General features: G+C 48.2%; 1 protein-coding gene across 1 annotated transcript; it reads left to right on the forward strand.

Moving 5' to 3' along the window:
- The first annotated feature begins 1111 nt into the window (after nt 1-1111).
- LOC149333230 (protein toll-like) lies at nt 1112-17498 on the forward strand. Its single transcript, XM_089558606.1, has 6 exons — nt 1112-1164; nt 2683-3550; nt 11552-12120; nt 13137-13272; nt 13344-13662; nt 17139-17498. The coding sequence occupies exons 2-6, from the start codon at nt 2704-2706 to the stop codon at nt 17440-17442; spliced, it is 2175 nt and encodes a 724-aa protein (XP_089414732.1). The 5' UTR covers nt 1112-1164; nt 2683-2703; the 3' UTR covers nt 17443-17498.
- Nucleotides 17499-17764: the final 266 nt, after the last annotated feature.

A 17764-nucleotide genomic window follows, 5' to 3' on the forward strand; every position in this document is an offset into this window, starting at 1 on the left:
CCTCAATAATTGGACTCTGGACGATGAGTGACGGCGAAATATTGGCGTTCATAGGCCCACTCAGACGCAGCTGCATTGCGCCACCGATCCCTGTTTGTAGGCAGCATGAATTAAAACCGAGGTTAAACGTTCCTGCTTTAGTCACTGACCGCAAAGAACGAGCTCAGCATCACGACACAAAAGAGAAACCAACAACTAACCCCCGTCAATTTGACCGGCATTCCAAGGCATAAGCACAAACGATTAAAGGTACGCCGTAATTAAAGCAGTGGCAAAATTTTTCACGCTTCACAGTTCAGGTGAACCGTACACTTCCAAATATTACGAAAATATTGCTCCAACTTTCCGCCCGCGAAGAACGTAATGCACGGCATACGCATCGTCTGCATATATAGTTAAACAAGCAGACCAGAAAAAAAAACATTTATAGTGGTTCCACACATATTAGCATTCACAATTTCGTAATTGGTCGAACTTGCTTTATTACATTACTTACGAATAATGCATTAGAAGCGGACTGACGGCAAAGGACGGAAGCTGACAGGCTGCACTTCTTTTTTCCGACGCCTTCTTTTCATCTAGGCATATTATGCCTGGCCCAGAAAGTTTTTGTGTCAGCTCTATAGACACAGGTTCCAAAACAGGGCACATTTTCCACTCCTTTTCTGGACTTAGGCAACCACTGACGAGCGCGAACGCTGAACTGCATTAATTCGACGCAAAACCAAGTCCAATGAATCAGTGCACCCGTTTCCTGTACGATGTTCCTTGTTGAAAGCAGCAACGAGAGCGCGTTCTATGACGCGAATCTGTTGATTGCAGTACCACGATAGTTATGAGCGAAGCTTGACGACAAAAGAAAACAGTGCAGAGGAGGGCCCGTGTGGGCTTTTCCTTGATAAGGAAGGAACAATCAAGATAAATGGCTCCGCGTGCTTGCTAGGCAATCTTAGTGGCTGATAACACCGACCTAGTGACAGCCACATGTGCGCGTGTCACTGATTCACCAATGACGACACCCCCAAGACTGATGGATTACTCTTAGCCGCGGAAAATCGCCCAGCAAGAGAGTGTTGCCGCATGTTGTATAATGCAGTCCAAGAGAGCCGGACTTCAAGCGGCAGCCATCGTCTCTATTCTGAGACGCGGCGGAAGTCATGTGACGTGAGCGGGACTTTTTATTCTCGCTTCTACTTTCAGGGGAGGTGTGGTGAGCTCGAGTCTGTAAAATTACGTTGCCGTATTCATATTTTGCGGGAAGTTTGAATGCGGATGGTTTTGACTTTCATTTGTGACTTTTTTAGAAACGAAGACACCTTTCTGCACAGTACATAACGTTGGCCATATTTCTAAGGAATACTCTGTCCATATTTCTAGGAAGGCTACATCTGTTCAGTGCCTATTTAAAGATGCATGTTTCCGCTGAAAACTGTGTACAAAGTCATTAAGTAAACTGGGAGGTGGGGACACTGAAGCTCCTACTTAAGTAAGGCGTACAGATGTTAAGCGATGCGCCGCTGCCCTGCGATGGGAAGTGCTTCCAGCGATGGGTTTTGTGCGGCCCAGGCTGCTCTTCACGAACGACGAATCAATAATTTTACTCGATGCGCAGTTTTCTCATTGTTCGAGGGCCAGATTGTGTTGATGCCTCAAGGACACGTGACCTAGGTGTCCCACCTACATCCTACATTGATATCTGGGCACCACCTTCGAGAGTCAACCTAGTAATTTTTCTCTCGCGACCCCGACGCAAAGAACGCCAAAACCGGGTATTCTGGGCATTGCGTCTTTAAACACTATTGCGTTAAAACGATTTTCCAAGAGTGAATTCTATAAAATAGGGTGAAAAGAGATTGAGACGTTTTCATAATTTTTTTCGTGGTGCCAGGAGCCGTGTAATCCGTTCAGGTACTGCCACTGGGATATTCCCAGCGAATTGGCGTAAATCGTAAATGACGCCGAGCGTAATATAGCGTGAAGCGGGTGGTGTGCTCGTCTTGTGAGGTCACTTACCTCTAACCAGTGGGAAGGCTCCATTCGAGTCAGGTCACTTACGACGAACGAAATTTATGATCCACGACGCGTTTTGGCCTTATGGAGAATCTAGTGCTCTGGCATTACCGCATAAAACAAAATTTACTTAGCAGCGATGTATTGCTGCCTTGTGCTAATGAGTCGGGACTAAATGATGATTTTGTCTGTAACGCAAATTCGTGTATCAGATTTTCAGCAGCATTTTCAGCAGATTAGTGGAAATTGTGGCAAGGGCTCCATATTGGGAACCGTATTTGAGTTTGCGTCGAATGCATATCTTGCAGGAAGGTTTAATGAGACCAACTGCTTCGGATGTGTCGGATAGCTTGATACTGGATTATTCTGTCGGAAATTTCAACACCCAGATATATCGGTATGATTCAACACTTAAAGTGGTCGTGAAGTTTAATGAATGCGAATGATTTAGTGTATACCCTTGCATTTTAGCACTTTCATTTCCATCGCCCAGGTGGGGCTCCCTCTGGTGAGGTGTTTCGACAGAAGTGATTCGTCAGATATCATAGTTATGCAACGAAAAAGGGCGCAATCGTCGCAATCAATTCAAGCGATCTTTTCTTCTTAACTAGTGTGTAACGGTAACAATTATATCTGACATTAAAACTGACCATTGTGCATTATTTTTTGCAGAGGCTCAATCTGCGGCAGAACATGATAACGGACATCGAGAGACTTCTGAAGTCTCGAATGCGCAACATGAAGAACATCGACCTAAGAGAAAACAGCTTAAGTGTAATAACGGAGTTCGCATCGTCTTATCGAAGGCTAACGGAGCTCCTCTTAAGCTCTAACAAGATAACAAGCGTAGAGCCTGGAGCCTTCAGAGCACTCGAAGGATTGAAGCTTCTTGACCTCTCCAGCAACCAAATTAACTACTTAAACGAGACGGTGTTTGGTGGCAACTCCAGCTTAGAGTATCTAAACTTGTCCAGAAACAGGTTAACAAGCGTGAACGGGACCTTCAAGAACACGCGAGGAATCATAGACCTAAACCTATCGTACAATAGTATTACGACTATTACCAACGCCTTCACCAGTCTTACGTCGTTGAAAAAGCTTTCCCTAAAATATAATCTTCTCACTCATGTCCCAGATGACACTTTTAAGGATAACATTGAGCTTCTAGAGATTGACATGAATACGAACAATATCCAGTGGATTGGAAGGACCGCCTTTAAAGGTCTTTTGACTCTGACCGACTTGCGAGTTCGATGCAACCACTTGATTTCCCTGAACGGCTCTGTGAGGCCTCTCCTGAGCATAAAATATCTTGATGCCGCTTACAATCGAATAGGGTACCTTGAAAAAGGTGAATTCGAAACAAACAAGTTCCTCGCCTACATATCCCTAATGGGAAACAACATCACCAACGTGGAAGGTGCCTTCATGGGAGCTGTGCATCTAAAGGGTCTTGGCCTCGCAGGAAATCGCATTGAAAGAATGCGACGAAGCGACTTCGCCCTACACTTGAAAGCCACGCCGCAAGTAATACTTGACCGTAAGCCTACTTTATTGCAAATCTATTATTCGCTCTTAAACGGACACTGAGGAGAGCACTATTAATATTTTTTTTTTATAAGAAAATCCGATAGTTCGGCATTTCATGGCTTTGTTGCCACTTGGCCGGCAGCGAAAGATGCATTTATTTCTAAGAAATATGGATTTGAAGTTGTGAAAGTTTTTCCCGCCGCTCTGATTCAAACTTGGGATTCTCTTATGACGACACAGGACTAAGTGACGTCAAACATGACGTTGTAGCTCCCGGCGACGCTATAAAGCGCAGGCGCTGCGATCGGCGTTCCCGCGACAGAAGAAAATGAACGACAGCGCGTGCTCGGAGCGGACGCCCGGCACGCGCAGTCCGGAACTAGAAGCCTGCCACGCTGGTCGTCTGTCTGGTGCTCCGCTGCGACCCCGCTAATACCTCAACAGTGGTGACCTGGCGAACCGTGCCTTCTATCTCAGCGGCGTTCCAGCATGGCGTACTGGCAGCACCCAAGTTTCGACCCGCCGCTCCCGGCGTTCCGGCCTGCAGGCGTCGGCGGGTGGTTCGCCCAACTGGAGGCTGCGATGTACCTGAACGGCATCACCATCCAGCCGTTCAAACACGAAGTCCTTTGTGACATCCTCCCGGCCGACCTCCTGCGTCGGCTCACCTACTCTGCTTTCGGCGGCCGGCCATACGATGAGCTGCGTGCGGCCGTCTTGGCGTACTTCGGCGCCTACTACGTTCCGCCACCGCTCTACGACGCAGCGGACCCGTTTTCGCCGCCGCCAGCCTCTGGCCCTGCACCGGCCTCGCTCGCGCCCACGCAGCCTTCATCAGAACCCGGCCCGCCTCAGCAGCCCCTCGCCGCATTGCCGCCACTCCCGTCCAGCGTCTCCAGCCCGGCTGTCTCTCTCGACGCCACACCAGGTGGGATCCGCACGAGCTTCGCCTCGCGTCCTTCTCCCACTACTATCGTACCCGCGTCTCTGGCCCTGCCTCTTTGCGCTTCAGTGGCGTTGTCGCCAGAGCCTCCTGCAGCCAAAGACGACTCTGCGGCAGCAGCCGTGCCGAGGCTTCCGGCATCTCCATCTACCTCGTCACTACCGCCAACAGCTCTGCAGGCCTCTTCTGTGAGGTTGAAGCCGCCGCCCGCTGATGCTAAAGAGCTCTCGACCACGACCAAGCCTGCTTGTCACACTCCCAGCCCCTCAGAAGGTCCGTAGAGCACTAATCGTCATCAGGAGCAGGGTGAGAAGGCCAACCCGGTGACAGCAGTAACAGGCATGGCGGTTGCCACCAGCCCCACTTTGCCTGAAAAGGTTCCTGACCCGGTGTCAGCGCTTTCTCTCCAGCCCGACCAGTCCACTGATGTGGGCCCTTCTTGCTCCCCGCCGGTGTTTGCATCTTCAAAGCAGCTTGACACCGCTAGCTGGGCCGCCACCTCATGCCCATTCCCGGTGAGCCCATCTGTCCTTCCTATCGCGAGACGCGCCTGCAAGCCCCATCAGAGCCCTGTCGCTCACAATGCGCAACCCGCACTGCTTACCATGGCTCTCTGGGCATCTGCCAGCTTCGCAAGTGACTCTGCCTCCGCGACAGACGACACAGCCACCGAAGGTGGTGGCCTGCTTGCGGCATGGACTCGTTTGGGCGGGCCCCATCCAGCACTGCCTGTGGTCGGAGCACCAGCGCATCCCGTTCCTTTCGATGCTCATGTGCCGGACTTCTGCCCTACTTCTCCAACTAGTGCTACCAGTATCGAGTCGGCCATGGCTTTCCCGCCGGATGGCAGCCGCCCGTTGCTCACTCCGCCTACGCCTGCCTTGAAGTTGCTTCGCCGCCTCGAGCACCATCTGCCACACCCACCGGGGCAACGCACTGCAAACGCTCGCAAGACTGGCCGCCGGTGTATCTTCAGGTTATCCTCGAGCGCACTGTCAGCCCTACCAGTTGCCGTCAATACTTGTTTCCGGCCATCCCGTCGACGTTTCCCGGGTGACTTTTCATGTCCGCTGCCGCTGTCATCACCATCCCCTTTCTGCATCCCTCGCCCGTTGCGCAGCAGCCAGGCTCGTCCACCTGAGCCCGTGCACTCCACCCGACAGCTCTTCCCGGCCCCCGACATGAACTTACCGGACCTTGTAGCGACCCCGTGGGGACACTGTTACTCCAGCTGCCTGCTTGCCTGCCGTGGCTACTCCATCTCTGCCCCGTCGGCGCGTATATTTCGACGTTCCGTCTAGGCGGGGGGCCCTGTAGCTCCCGGCGACGCTATAAAGCGCAGGCGCTGCGATCGGCGTTCCCGCGACAGAAGAAAATGAACGACAGCGCGTGCTCGGAGCGCACGCCCGGCACGCGCAGTCCGGAACTAGAAGCCTGCCACGCTGGTCGTCTGTCTGGTGCTCCGCTGCGACCCCGCTAATACCTCAACAACGTGAACATGACGTAACGCAGACTCCGTGATTTCTGGCGGTCAGCAGAGCGGCCTAGCAGCAGTCGAAAAGAAAGGTACCGCCGGCCGCGCGTTGAAGGCATCTATCGGCTATTGCGGCCATCGCTGCAGTCGCTTCGCTTACGTTTGCACCGGCGTTTTGCCAGCGTTACGATGGATCCCGTTCTCGAAGTCGTCAACGAAGTCAACGAATAGACACCTTTAGCATACCGTGTACAGTGGGCAGAATGCATGTCTACAACACGCTCTGAGTGTGTTTCGGGCGTAACAAATGATACCTAGCGATAAGATTTGGTTAAAAATGTTGTGGATGTAAACATGTGTAGTTAAACTCATATAATTTCATTGTCATTTTTTGCCTTCTTGGTCTCAGCGGCTTTGGGAGCTCCGGAAAACACAGTTTGGTTGCTCTAGGCATGTGTTTTGCCCTCTGCACCTTGTTACCTTTAGCGGAATACCGGGAGCCCGGCTACCCCTGGTGACCAGGCGCTGATTGGTCCCGATGCTGCAGGCGCGCGCGTAGCTGGCGGGCACGTAGCGCCATCTGGCGACGATAAGGAGATTTGCGCATGCATTGGCTGCGCCTCAGTGATATGTGGCGTCTCGGGTCCTAGTGTGGCTAGAACCATTGGTTCTAGCAACACTGTTTTGTCCTATGACGTCATCACGCTTGTAGTTGCGAGTTTGGCCTGTGGCGGCGATACCTGTATTTTGGTTCTTGCTCTTTTCTACGTTACAAGAGCTTTGTTGTCAGTATGAGTGGCGTTTTTGTAATCAGGAGCTGGTATTCTGTCGATGCAAGCCAACTTCAATTTCTCCTCAGTGTCCCGTTAACCTACGCTCTTGTTTTTTTTTTCGAATATATGGTTTTAGTAGAACTTGTTGACGGGTTAGGTGGTACGTCGTCTTGAAAGAATGTCGTACGCCAAAAAAGGACGAAACAGGAAGGAAACACAGAACAAGAAAGAGGCGCAACTTCCAATTTTAATAACAGAAAAGGAAACCAGGAGCTCTTTTATAGCAGCTGAGCTGCATGAGGGTGCGTGAACTACAAAACAAATGCGGTGGTGGACGAGTAATAACAGCACAACAAGTCATAGGGCGGTCACTCTTACAAAAAGCAGGGTCGATAACACATGCGAGTGTGAATGACAGCACAGGTTGAAAGATTATGAATAAGGATAAGAACCTACGCTAAGATATTAACAATCATAAAACCGATTGAAGGACGGTTTTAAGTTGCATAAAGTTGCAGTATGCTCGCACTGCTAACTTATGTTCGTCTTATCGCCCGCTCTACAAGCACGTCTCCTATGCAGCGTTGTCCTACACGCGTTGCTTTGTAGTGGTTACTCCTTGCCTTACGTAAATGCACAATATTCCGCGTAGTGTCATGCATTGCTGCAACTTAGAAAGAGATTTACTCCCATTTCTCTGTTTCGAAGGTACTCCTTGTGAACTCCCTCTGATAGCATTTATAGAACAGGCCATCAATATTTTTTGTATTTGCTTCTTGTAGCAGGCCTGTTAATAGTTTTTCGCTTCTTTTTCTAAAGCGTGAGCCATTCTTCTCTTCTTCTTATCGTCAGGCTACTTGCGTTCCCTCATCTGATCGATGTCACCAAAGTTTTCACTATTCAGAATTTGTGTACTCTGTCATTTTGATACCTTGACCCAAACTTCAAAAAAAATCTAGTGACCGCGACTATTTCGCTGCTTATACGAATTCACTGCATTCATTTCTATTTTGGGGTGACTAGCACCCTGTCACGAATGCAGAAGTCTTCGTGAGCAACAACTCCAACATTTTTGTACTTCAATTTCATATGGTAGAGAGAGGGTGTGGTAGATGGTCCTTGGCGATCACAAAATGAACAAGGGAGGGGAAAACCTCAGGTTGCTTGAGCCAACGTTTCGACAAGGGGACTTGTCTTCGTCTGGGCAAATTCGATGAGCTCAAATTGTTCATTCTTCAGTCATGCTTCAAATCGACTAGGGACAGAAAATACAGAGAACCATTCCTAATCCACAAATTTAAAACACTGCAACCAACAGGGATTAACATGTCCAGAGGAAACCTGGAATCTGTCAGGCACATTCCAGGGTTAGCATAATTTTAAATTAACAAATGTCTTGCACGTGGTCAGACCATTTCCTAGAACCTCGCATAAGTATATTATCGCTCTTTGCACCCTTCCCACGTCATATCTTCCACCACACTTCCGGCCTTCTCACCCTCTCCCTTTGTTCACTTTTTTTTTCTTCTTTTCCCCTAATCCCCTACTATCAGTTCTCGGAAACCATGACATTCCTGTTACCCCCTCCGCCCCCACCTTTTGGCTTTCCATTCCCCCCCCCTCCCCTGCCTTGTCCTTCCTTAGAAATACCCCCCCTTTCTTTCTCCTTCCAGTGCCAGCCTATTTTGTTTGTCTTGTTCTCATTTCCCTGTGCCACGCTGACTAATCCTCTTATCTGAGTTTTACAAGTCCACCCACGCCTCCCCCCGTCGCAGCCCCTTCAAAGCCTTTGTTCATTACACACTCCCCGGATATAAGTTTTTCCACTACTGCAGCTTAACGAATCAAGATTCACCTTCCTCCCCTTCCTGACACACATCCCCTCTCACACCACTTTCCTTCCCCACCCCCGGGGCCTTCCTCCTCGGAGCGAAGGCCCTATTTAATCCCTGCCAATGATGAATGCTTTGCCCAGACGAAGACAAGTCCTCTTGTCGAAACGTTGGCTCAAGCAACCTGAGGATTTCCCCTCCCTTGTTCATTTCAATTTCATATGTTAGGTAACTGAGGGTTATTGTAAGGTACTGTTATCGAAATATTGAAGGTAGTTGCCCATTATCTGAATGCGTAGCAAAATAGTTTCTTTTAATGTTTCCCCATCGCTCGCAAAGGGCAGTTCAAGCTGCCGTAGAAAACCATTGGGGAACGTTCTTGACGAGAGCAAAAACATTAAAGTAAATGAAATCGCCAGTCGAGAGGAAATATACGAATATAAGTATTGTTGTGGCGGAGTCCTACAAAAAACTACGCTCGTAAACAACTTCGCTATGAAATATTGTCTTCTCCAGAATTTCTTGGCATGCAGTAATACGGTTGTTAAAGAAGAATCTTATCCTCTCCATCTCAATTTCTGCTATGTTCTCTTGACAAAAAATGGGCACGCAAAACATCCGTTGAATCAGAGGCAGTAGGTGACAGGATTTATTTGCAAACCTCGAATAAAACTATTACTTCAAAGATCCTAGAGCGCTAAATATCACGCATTGCATTGTATTTTGAGCTCCCGTTTCCGCCAGCTCCCTGCATACACTCGGTCTGTCGATGTTAGATTTTTATTTTTAAACATTTTTTCTTTCTATAACACATTTTTTTTAGACGCTTTGACGCACTTCTTATATATAACAACTTCAGCCGTAATCTACAAGGCTTCAACTGAAATTGGTATCCATTTTCCATTTCATTCGAAACTACGTCAGCACGATGTCAGCACCAGATGAAACCAGCAAGCAGCCACTCACTCATGTGACAAGTTAGAAGGTTAGCACGCCGACGATTGCCCGTACCCACACCCAGCACGAAACCAATGAAGCGGAAGGTTGGAAAGCAGAGGGCAAAATTGGTAAATTGGCTTTTGAGGAAAGGGAACGCGCAGTATCTGTCACTCACAGCCGCGAAACCAAAGAAGGGGACCTTGGAAAGCAGGGGGTAAAATTGGTCAATTGGTCTTTAAAGAAACGAAATGGGCCTTATCTGTCTCCCACATCTCGGTGGACACCTCAACCAGAGGGAAGGCGCATAACAGGCGCATAACTGCCATAGGCCGTCGGGGTTCGTTGTGTTCATTCGCATTGGCGTTGAGAACGCTTTATGCTCCGATCATTTTAAGGAATGAAGTGCGCATAACTGGCTCCCTGGTTCAGTGGACGCCTGAATCGCACTTATAGGTATGTGGGGTGTAGAGAGAGAGATGTGGGCTGCAGGCATTGACAACGTTGTGCCAGCCGCGCTGAAGCCATACGCCGTCGGCGTTCATTGTGTTCATTGGCGTTAGCGTTGGCAACGTTTTGCACTCCGATTATTTTAAGGAAAGGAAGTGCGCATAACTGGCTCCCTTCGTCATTGGACGCCTGAATCACGCTTATCGGTACGTAGGCGATGACAGGGAGATATGGGCGGCATGCGTGAGCGCTGACAATGATGAGCGAACTCTCACGATCAAACGTTAACTGCCACCTGCCAGGGTGGCAGGGTGGATGGGGACTTTAATGTAGATATAGAAACAAACGGGAATTTCTTACCATTTATGCGGAGAGAACATCCCGATCCTCTTGCTCGTAACGACTCCCACAGCTGTCACAACCTCGCGAAATACTTGCGCAGACCTCGGGCTCCTCATCCCAGCTCTTCTGGCTCGGAGACTAACCAGCCGCTGCTACGATTCAAAGATATAATAAAGGATTATAGCGGCAACCACCGCCTTTTCCCGGCCCCTGCAAAGGGGCTGAGTAAGACGGAGGAGCGAACTTTAAGGTGCCTGCAGACAGGTACTGTACTCTGTCCTGGTTTGGTTTGGTTTATGGGGTTTAACGTCCCAAAGCGACTGAGGCCACGAGAGAGGCCGTAGTGGAGGGCTCCAGAAATTTCGACCACCTGGGGTTCTTTAACGTGCACTGACATCGCACAGTACACGGGCCTCTAGAATTTCTCCTCCAAAGAAATTCTAGCCGCCGCGGCCGGGATCGAACCCGCGTCTTTTGGGTCAGCTCTACTCTGTCCTGCAATCCTAAAACATTACGATCCTAACACGGATGGGCGATGCCCACACTGTGGGGAGACCTTTGATATCTTCCACATGGTCTGGGCATGTACTCATGGATGGAAAAACTTTATTTTTGTCAGAGAGCATGTGTAGACGATTCCGTGTTGGATGGCCATCAACCCATGGCTGACGGCGACCTGGGTGGCCCACTCCACGGCCCTGGTCTGGACGACCGGGTCTGAGCTGGCCAACACGGCCTCCCACTGCATGTACTAAAAATCCCCACCTCCCCCCTTCCCCTACCCCTTCCAGAGAGGCATGGGAGACTGCCCTCCTCAACTGCTCCTCTCGAGTCCCAAAGGGCTCTAGTGAAACGGGCGAGAGACGGGGCCTCGTCATGCGGTGTGCCGGACTAGGGACGCCGACCATGTAGCGGGGCCATTCTGTGGCTCCCAAACTCCAAACTCTATTTCATCAATTAAAAGTTTTCCCCACCACCACCACCTCGTCTTTGATAACCAGGCATTGGTGCAGTAAGTCGAGGATATACACATCTATTTTTCCGACCAGAAAGCTTCCTTCATGACAATCAAGAACTGTTAGTGGAGTGTTTCTTGAAGATGGAATGTGTGTGAAAAATAACAAGTTTTCTGTAGTTGTGCATACATGTCTTGTTCGAATTCTTTGCCTTAATCTATCGCAAAGCTGAAACTGCTGATTAGCTGCGCTCAAATTTCGCATTAGGAAGTAAGGTAATCGTCTGCAATTTTTTTTCCTTCCAGACAACCCCCTCTTATGCGACTGCAGAATGGCATGGCTCGTTCGTCCGGACAGTGAAGTGCGCTTGACGAGAAAACCGACGTGTGGGAACCCGCCTTGGCTGAAAGGAAAATCTCTAAATAAGTTAACCGAGGAGGACATTATTCCATGGGAAGACGGCTGCCCACTAGCCTGCCGCTGCGAGTGCCGAGAAGACTCACTCGGAGCCCGCAGCATCGTCGTGAACTGCTCTTCGGCTGCACTAAAGGAGTTGCCCAAAAAATTTCCACCCGGCTCGGCGGAGCTAGACCTGAGCGACAACCTCCTCGAAAAGCTCGACAACACTCTCAGGAAGGGCGCTCCTCATGTCCAAGTGTTGTCCTTCAGAAATAATCGACTCTCCAGTTTCAATATGTCCGCAATTCCCGCGACAGTCCACTCTCTTGATCTTAGAGGCAACAGGCTGGCGAAGCTTCCGCGCGTCATCGGGGATGAACCCAAACTGACTTCACTGTGGCTCTCGGAGAACCCTTTTCACTGTGACTGCTCCGATTATCCGCTTAGACAGCGGATTGAAGGACCTCACCACATGGTAAGTTCTAGGCAGTTAAAGTATGAAAATATTCATGCACTGTTTTCCACGCTTATAATCTCATCTTTGAGTGGTGTATCCCGGTTCCTCTAGAAAGCTTAGACGACCAGTGTCGAACTCAGCCATTGCATCTAGAGTGCCTTTGAGGAGTTCACATAGTTTTCTTTCAGAGCGCCCTGCTCAGGGTCCAAGTAAACTCGGCCGCTCACAGATTCTGAGAGTCTGGATGTAAGAGATGCCGAGCGTTCTCGGTCACGTCAACCCTCCGGCGGATGTCAGAGTGGCTACAGTATGAGGGACGCTAAAGGGCACTATCGCTCGGGGGCAAGTGCGAGTGCGACAGTGTTTAAACCCATATATTCGAAATGCCCTAACATTTCTAGTCCACAAAATTCAACAGAACGTGCTGCCATCTTAGGAAACTACTTCAAGGTGCTTAGCGTCAGCGCTATACGATGCCTAACAACATTGGCTACACCAGCGGCCTGTATAGCCTGTATAAGCCATCTTTGTGGTGTCTCTCTGCGATAACATTTATCGGTTGTGCACCCGCACTACACGTGTTCGTCTGATTCAACATCTTAAGAAATCTGTGCGTCAAGGGTCAAAGCGCAATGCTCTGGTGCCATATAGACGAACTTTCTTCCAGCGAAGCTAATATCAAAATTCAAGCTAGGGTTAATTCAGCGAGTCGCCATTTAAAGAGCTGTTTGGTAACGACTGCCGTGAAAATGAAACAGATTTGCTTTAAAGAAAGAAGAGACTGTGGAAGAAATAACCTGCACTAAAAAAATAGTTTTACATAACAGCCTTCTATGATACTCAGTTTCTGCCTTGCCAGCACTTTTTGCCGCAGAGTAATAATCCGAACTGTGGGCAACGAATCAGGACATCATTAGATCAGTCTGAGGTGCCGTAACACACAGCCCATGTTCGTTATCTCGGAGATGCTCTTGTGAAGTTTCCTTCCTGCTCATTTTATGTGCTCAATCTTGCCTATGCATATCTTCTTACAGATGATAGACGCCGCAAGCATCACATGTGTTGAGTCTGCCAATAGGCTAGTATCGCACAGGCATTTCCTGGCCTTAGGGCAGGAAGACCTCTGCCCTACACCTTCGCAATACGCGAAGTACCTGCTGTATGCCTTGGGTGAGTAAGAATCATTGTCCTCCTAACCCGAGGTGTGAACCGTGTCGTCCAAGCTTCGCGGTCGCTTGCAGTGGTGCTGGTGGTCTTCTTGGCGCTCTCGGCAACATACCTCCATTTCGAGCGGCAGTTAAAGGTGTTGCTGCCCAGCCGGGGCATTTCTGGATGCTGGCGGCGCCTGGTGGATGTGGATACTGAGCACCTCTTCGACGTGTTCCTTTCGTTCAGCAGTAAAGACGCTGCTTGGGTTCACGACCAGATACTTCCAGAATTAGAGACTATGGGCTTCTCCTGCTGCACATACGAGCGGAACTTCAAGGGCGGCTTCCTCATCCATGACATCATCCGTGACGCTGTTTCCTGCTCGAGGCGCACACTCCTAATTCTTACGAAGTGAGCATCCTTCATTTGTTAACCCATTCACCGTGTCGGGAAGGGGAGTGACGTATCATTCTTGTAGTCATAGCTATTAGAGGATAAAATTTAAATTGGAGCAGTGGCACTTGCCTCCTGATTCATTGTTTAAGGTTATTGAGCAGTGGCACTCAAAATGCATGTTAAATATCTTGACATATTTCGACTACATAAGGTATTTGTGCGTTCAGTGCTGGTTTAGCGCGTGGAATATATGCACCTAAGGTGTCCGTTTGGTGTGACAGGCGCGGTTGTGGATGACGCCGGTGAATTTCGAACTTCGGTAGTGATTCCGTAGCGCACCCGTGTTGAGGCAAATGCCGCGAACCCGGCCGGGCATCCAACCCACGGTTTCGCTGCCGAGGGCAAGTCTTCGCCTTTCTGTCACAGTGATGAAAGGCTATGTTGATTGTAAACGCCGCGCATGAAACGAGTGTCACTCTCGAGAAGGGAAATAATTTTTCAGTTGATATGAGGAAGATTTGTGAAATTATTTCGCTGGAAGAAGCATTTCTTATTAACTGATTAGTGTGTCACCAAAGGTCGGAAATGCGCGGTACAGTAATTCAATTTCTCTCGCTTACTGCTGCCTGTTCGCAGCAGCCAAATTGACTGGTTTCGCTCTTGTAAAATCTTTCCATGATTGTCGTGTAGTGTGTTGACTTTAATATTATATGCATCACACTAACTTAAGTATTTGACACATAAAGCGGACTCTTGTGCAACTGTTGAAGTATTATGATATTTAACTTATGCTTCACTGGCTTTTCCAAAAAATGGACCTGTTTTTCTGTTAACTAAAAGTACATGACGATTGGCCAACCACTGTCAAGAGTACTCCTTTATTAGCCAAGGTATAGTCTGTCTTGTGATGGTTTGCTTAAGCTCAACGCTAATAAGGGAGATTTAAGTTGCACTGTATATCAAGCAATCACCAGAGATTACAAAGATAATCATAATGGTTTTAGTGTTTGGAATTTTAAGCCATACTTGCCTAAAGCACTATATTCGTCTTGCTGAAGCGCTAGGTAAAGAACTGACATTACCTACTCCAATTTATACTTATACAGCTCAAGTCAAAGGGCTTAAAGCATGACTTATGCCTTAATTGTGAGGTATTCTTGCCCGATTTCAGTGAGATTGTTGGTCGGGTGTTCATGAGATCATAACGTTGTTAAGTCTTGCAGGTAAACGACTGAATATTTCCAGAATCTAAAAAAAAATTAAGGACCGCTTTCGCTAAGTGGATGTAGCTTATTGCATGGAGTTTTCCGGCCTGGGCTCATTGATTTGCAACCGGCTGCCTATTTCTCGTCGAAGAGGTAAGCGGGAAAGCTGGTATAATCAGACGCACTGCACAATATGAGTATCCAAGTCGTTGAAATATATATATATATATATATATATGATATCCCTGCTTACGATAAACCTCACACGCCAAGGGCAGCCGCGGCTTTAAAAAATGTTTTAGTTTTCTTTTGTCAGGAAGGGAGATGAATGCATGCATTGTTGTGGTGCGTTAACGTAAGCACTTTCGTCAGTGCAAAGTAGTTGCCGTGTTTTCAAAAGTTTTTTCTTTGGCCCACCCTTTTCCAAATTAACGTGCACGCGGGCATCTGTAACCCTAACTACGAAGAGATAAGGAATTAAGATAAAGCTTTAAATTACACGCTGATACGTACTTTATGAATAAAGCATTTTACCAGCTAATAGTGTTCTTCACTACATGCTCTACAGGCTTCGCTTCACTATTCTTCCTTTAGGAACCATAAAACGAGAATGATGAAATATGCATCGTCCGCAAAATGACAGGGAATATATCTCAGGGTCAGATCCGCAGATATATTTTATTTTGACACATGTCCTTCACAAGAAAGCGGTTACACCGAGTCCCTTCGGACATTTCACCTGCGTTTTGGGTGATGAAATGGTATTAACCCACTAGGAGAACAGTGACGTTCACCAAAACGAGCACCATAAAAATAGAGGCCACGAAAGTGCTCTAAGACTAGTGCAGTTTTTCCGGAGCAGAGTACCTTATGCAGGTACATTATAATTACTTCACCGTGGCTTCCATGTTGCCAAGTGGCATTTTGACGTGTGACAACTTGATCAGTTGAAAGAAATTTTCCTCATGAAAGCAAGTACTGGTTACAGCGTCCAACAGTTATGATCGTTCTGCCGGCTCTGTCATGGTAGGTTCCATGATTTTGAAATCATGAACTTGAAAGCAAGACGGACTCCACCCATATGAACCACACAGGCATAGTGTTCGAAGCGCCCGTGGAATGAAGGACCAAGGACCCATTTCCCTATGCATTTGGGGCTGCTGCTCTTGGTATCCTGCGTTGCGCAGTATGTTAGCAGAGCATCACTCTACGATACCCGTGAGCACCATGCTAAGAGCTGTCGTATGCACTATAAAAGCAAAAAACTGCTATAAGGAAAGTCCTGGTACCATTAACTTTTAGTGAAGCGGTAGCATTATGTGGTCAGGAGACCCATTACAGTAGCCCAAAATTTCACTTTCGGGCCTTTGCCCACTTCGTAATCTCTGGTGGGCCATATTTAATCAGTCAATATAGTGGCCACTTGCTATTTACTTTTTATGTTAACAATAAACCGGCTCTATTGCTAGCCAGCTTAGCTGGATCCTCCACAGCAGTGTAGTTTCAACTTCAGGTTGCGGATTCTGTATTTTGGCCCTTAGTCACCGACTAAACATGAGCCCACACTGGGACTGAACACGGCGTAATGCGAGACACAGCAGATAAGAACTGCAGGTTTCAGATCGGCCAGTCTGGGGTAGGCCGAACCCGTTCGCCCTCGTTGTGGCGGTTGTAGTTTTTTCCGCTGTCCCAAGTTATGCCTGTGCTAGGAATATTTACAGCTTTATATCTGTGCCAAGATATAAATATTATTCCTTCACGAGAAAAGTATATGACAGCTGTATCGTTCGGGTACTCGCATTTTGGGCAGGAACATGGAGGCGAATGAAAAATGTTTAATCGCAGTGATCTACGGAAACAAAAGTGATCGGTGTAAAGTTAAGAAGAGGAAGTGGGCAGAGTGGGTCAGGGATTAAATAAGGGTTAATGGCATCCTAGTCGAAATCAAGAGGAAGAAATGGACTTGGGCAGGGAACGTTATGCGAAAGCATGATAACCGATGCTCCTGAATAGTAACACTGGATTCCAAGGGAAGGGCAGCATAGAAGGAGGTTGCTGAAAGCTAGGTGGGCGAGTGAGATTAAGAAGTTTGCGGAGATACGGTGGCCACAGCTTACACAAAACACGATTAATTGGCGAGATATGACAAAGGTCTTTGTCCTGCAGTGGGTGTAGTCGGGTTGATGATGATGACAATCTGTGCCAATAACACACATCATCTTTGCGTAGGGTGCCCACGCTCAGATATCGTTTTCCAGTGGTGACGGCACGTGTTCCAATCTGCAGGAATTTTGTGGCGAGCGAGTGGTGCCGCTTGGAGTTCCGGCTAGCACATCAGCGGACGCTGGAGGACAACATCAATCGTCTGATCATTGTGCTGGCAGACGATATGACTCCTGTTGGTATGGACGAAAGCCTCCAGCTCTACATACGGGCGGCGAACCATCTGCGATGGGGAGAGCCTAACTTCTGGGAGAGGCTGCACAACTCGCTTCCCAAGAGACAGTGTCGAAGGAAACTCTTTACCGAGGATCGAAATGGCTCCACTAAAAGCAGTACCCTCTTCAGCCACCTCAAGGAAGCCACATAAGTGGGACTGTATTTAAAAAGGCACAATGAATGCAAACATAGTTTTGAAAGACGTGTTTTATGTTTTCTTTAAATCATTTGATTGTCTCACAGAGCGAACGAGGGCCATTAGTATGAAAGAAAAAAGGTTTGTTTTCTGATGTAATGATATCAACAAAGGACAGATGACGCAGTCACTACGTCCATGCACCGTAGGAGGGACATTTCTGGCGAGCGACTCGTTACGCCAGGAGGCCGGATTTTTTTCTTTCGGCGCTGAGCAGTACTTCATGTGCTAGTTGTGCCCTGTGTGAAAATGCCGGAATGTTGGGTCATGCATTTTT

The sequence above is a fragment of the Amblyomma mixtum genome, chromosome 8 (genome assembly GCF_055824585.1).
Source record: "Amblyomma mixtum isolate Tamu chromosome 8, ASM5582458v1, whole genome shotgun sequence".
In the NCBI taxonomy this organism is placed as follows: Eukaryota; Metazoa; Arthropoda; class Arachnida; order Ixodida; family Ixodidae; genus Amblyomma; species Amblyomma mixtum.

Coding starts and splice junctions, on each gene's coding strand:
- LOC149333230 (XM_089558606.1), top strand. CDS start 2,704: ATGATAACGGACATCGAGAGACTTCTGAAGTCTCGAATGCGCAACATG. Junction 3,551..11,551: donor GCCGCAAGTAATACTTGACC/GTAAGCCTACTT, acceptor TTTTCCTTCCAG/ACAACCCCCTCTTATGCGAC. Junction 12,121..13,136: donor TTGAAGGACCTCACCACATG/GTAAGTTCTAGG, acceptor ATCTTCTTACAG/ATGATAGACGCCGCAAGCAT.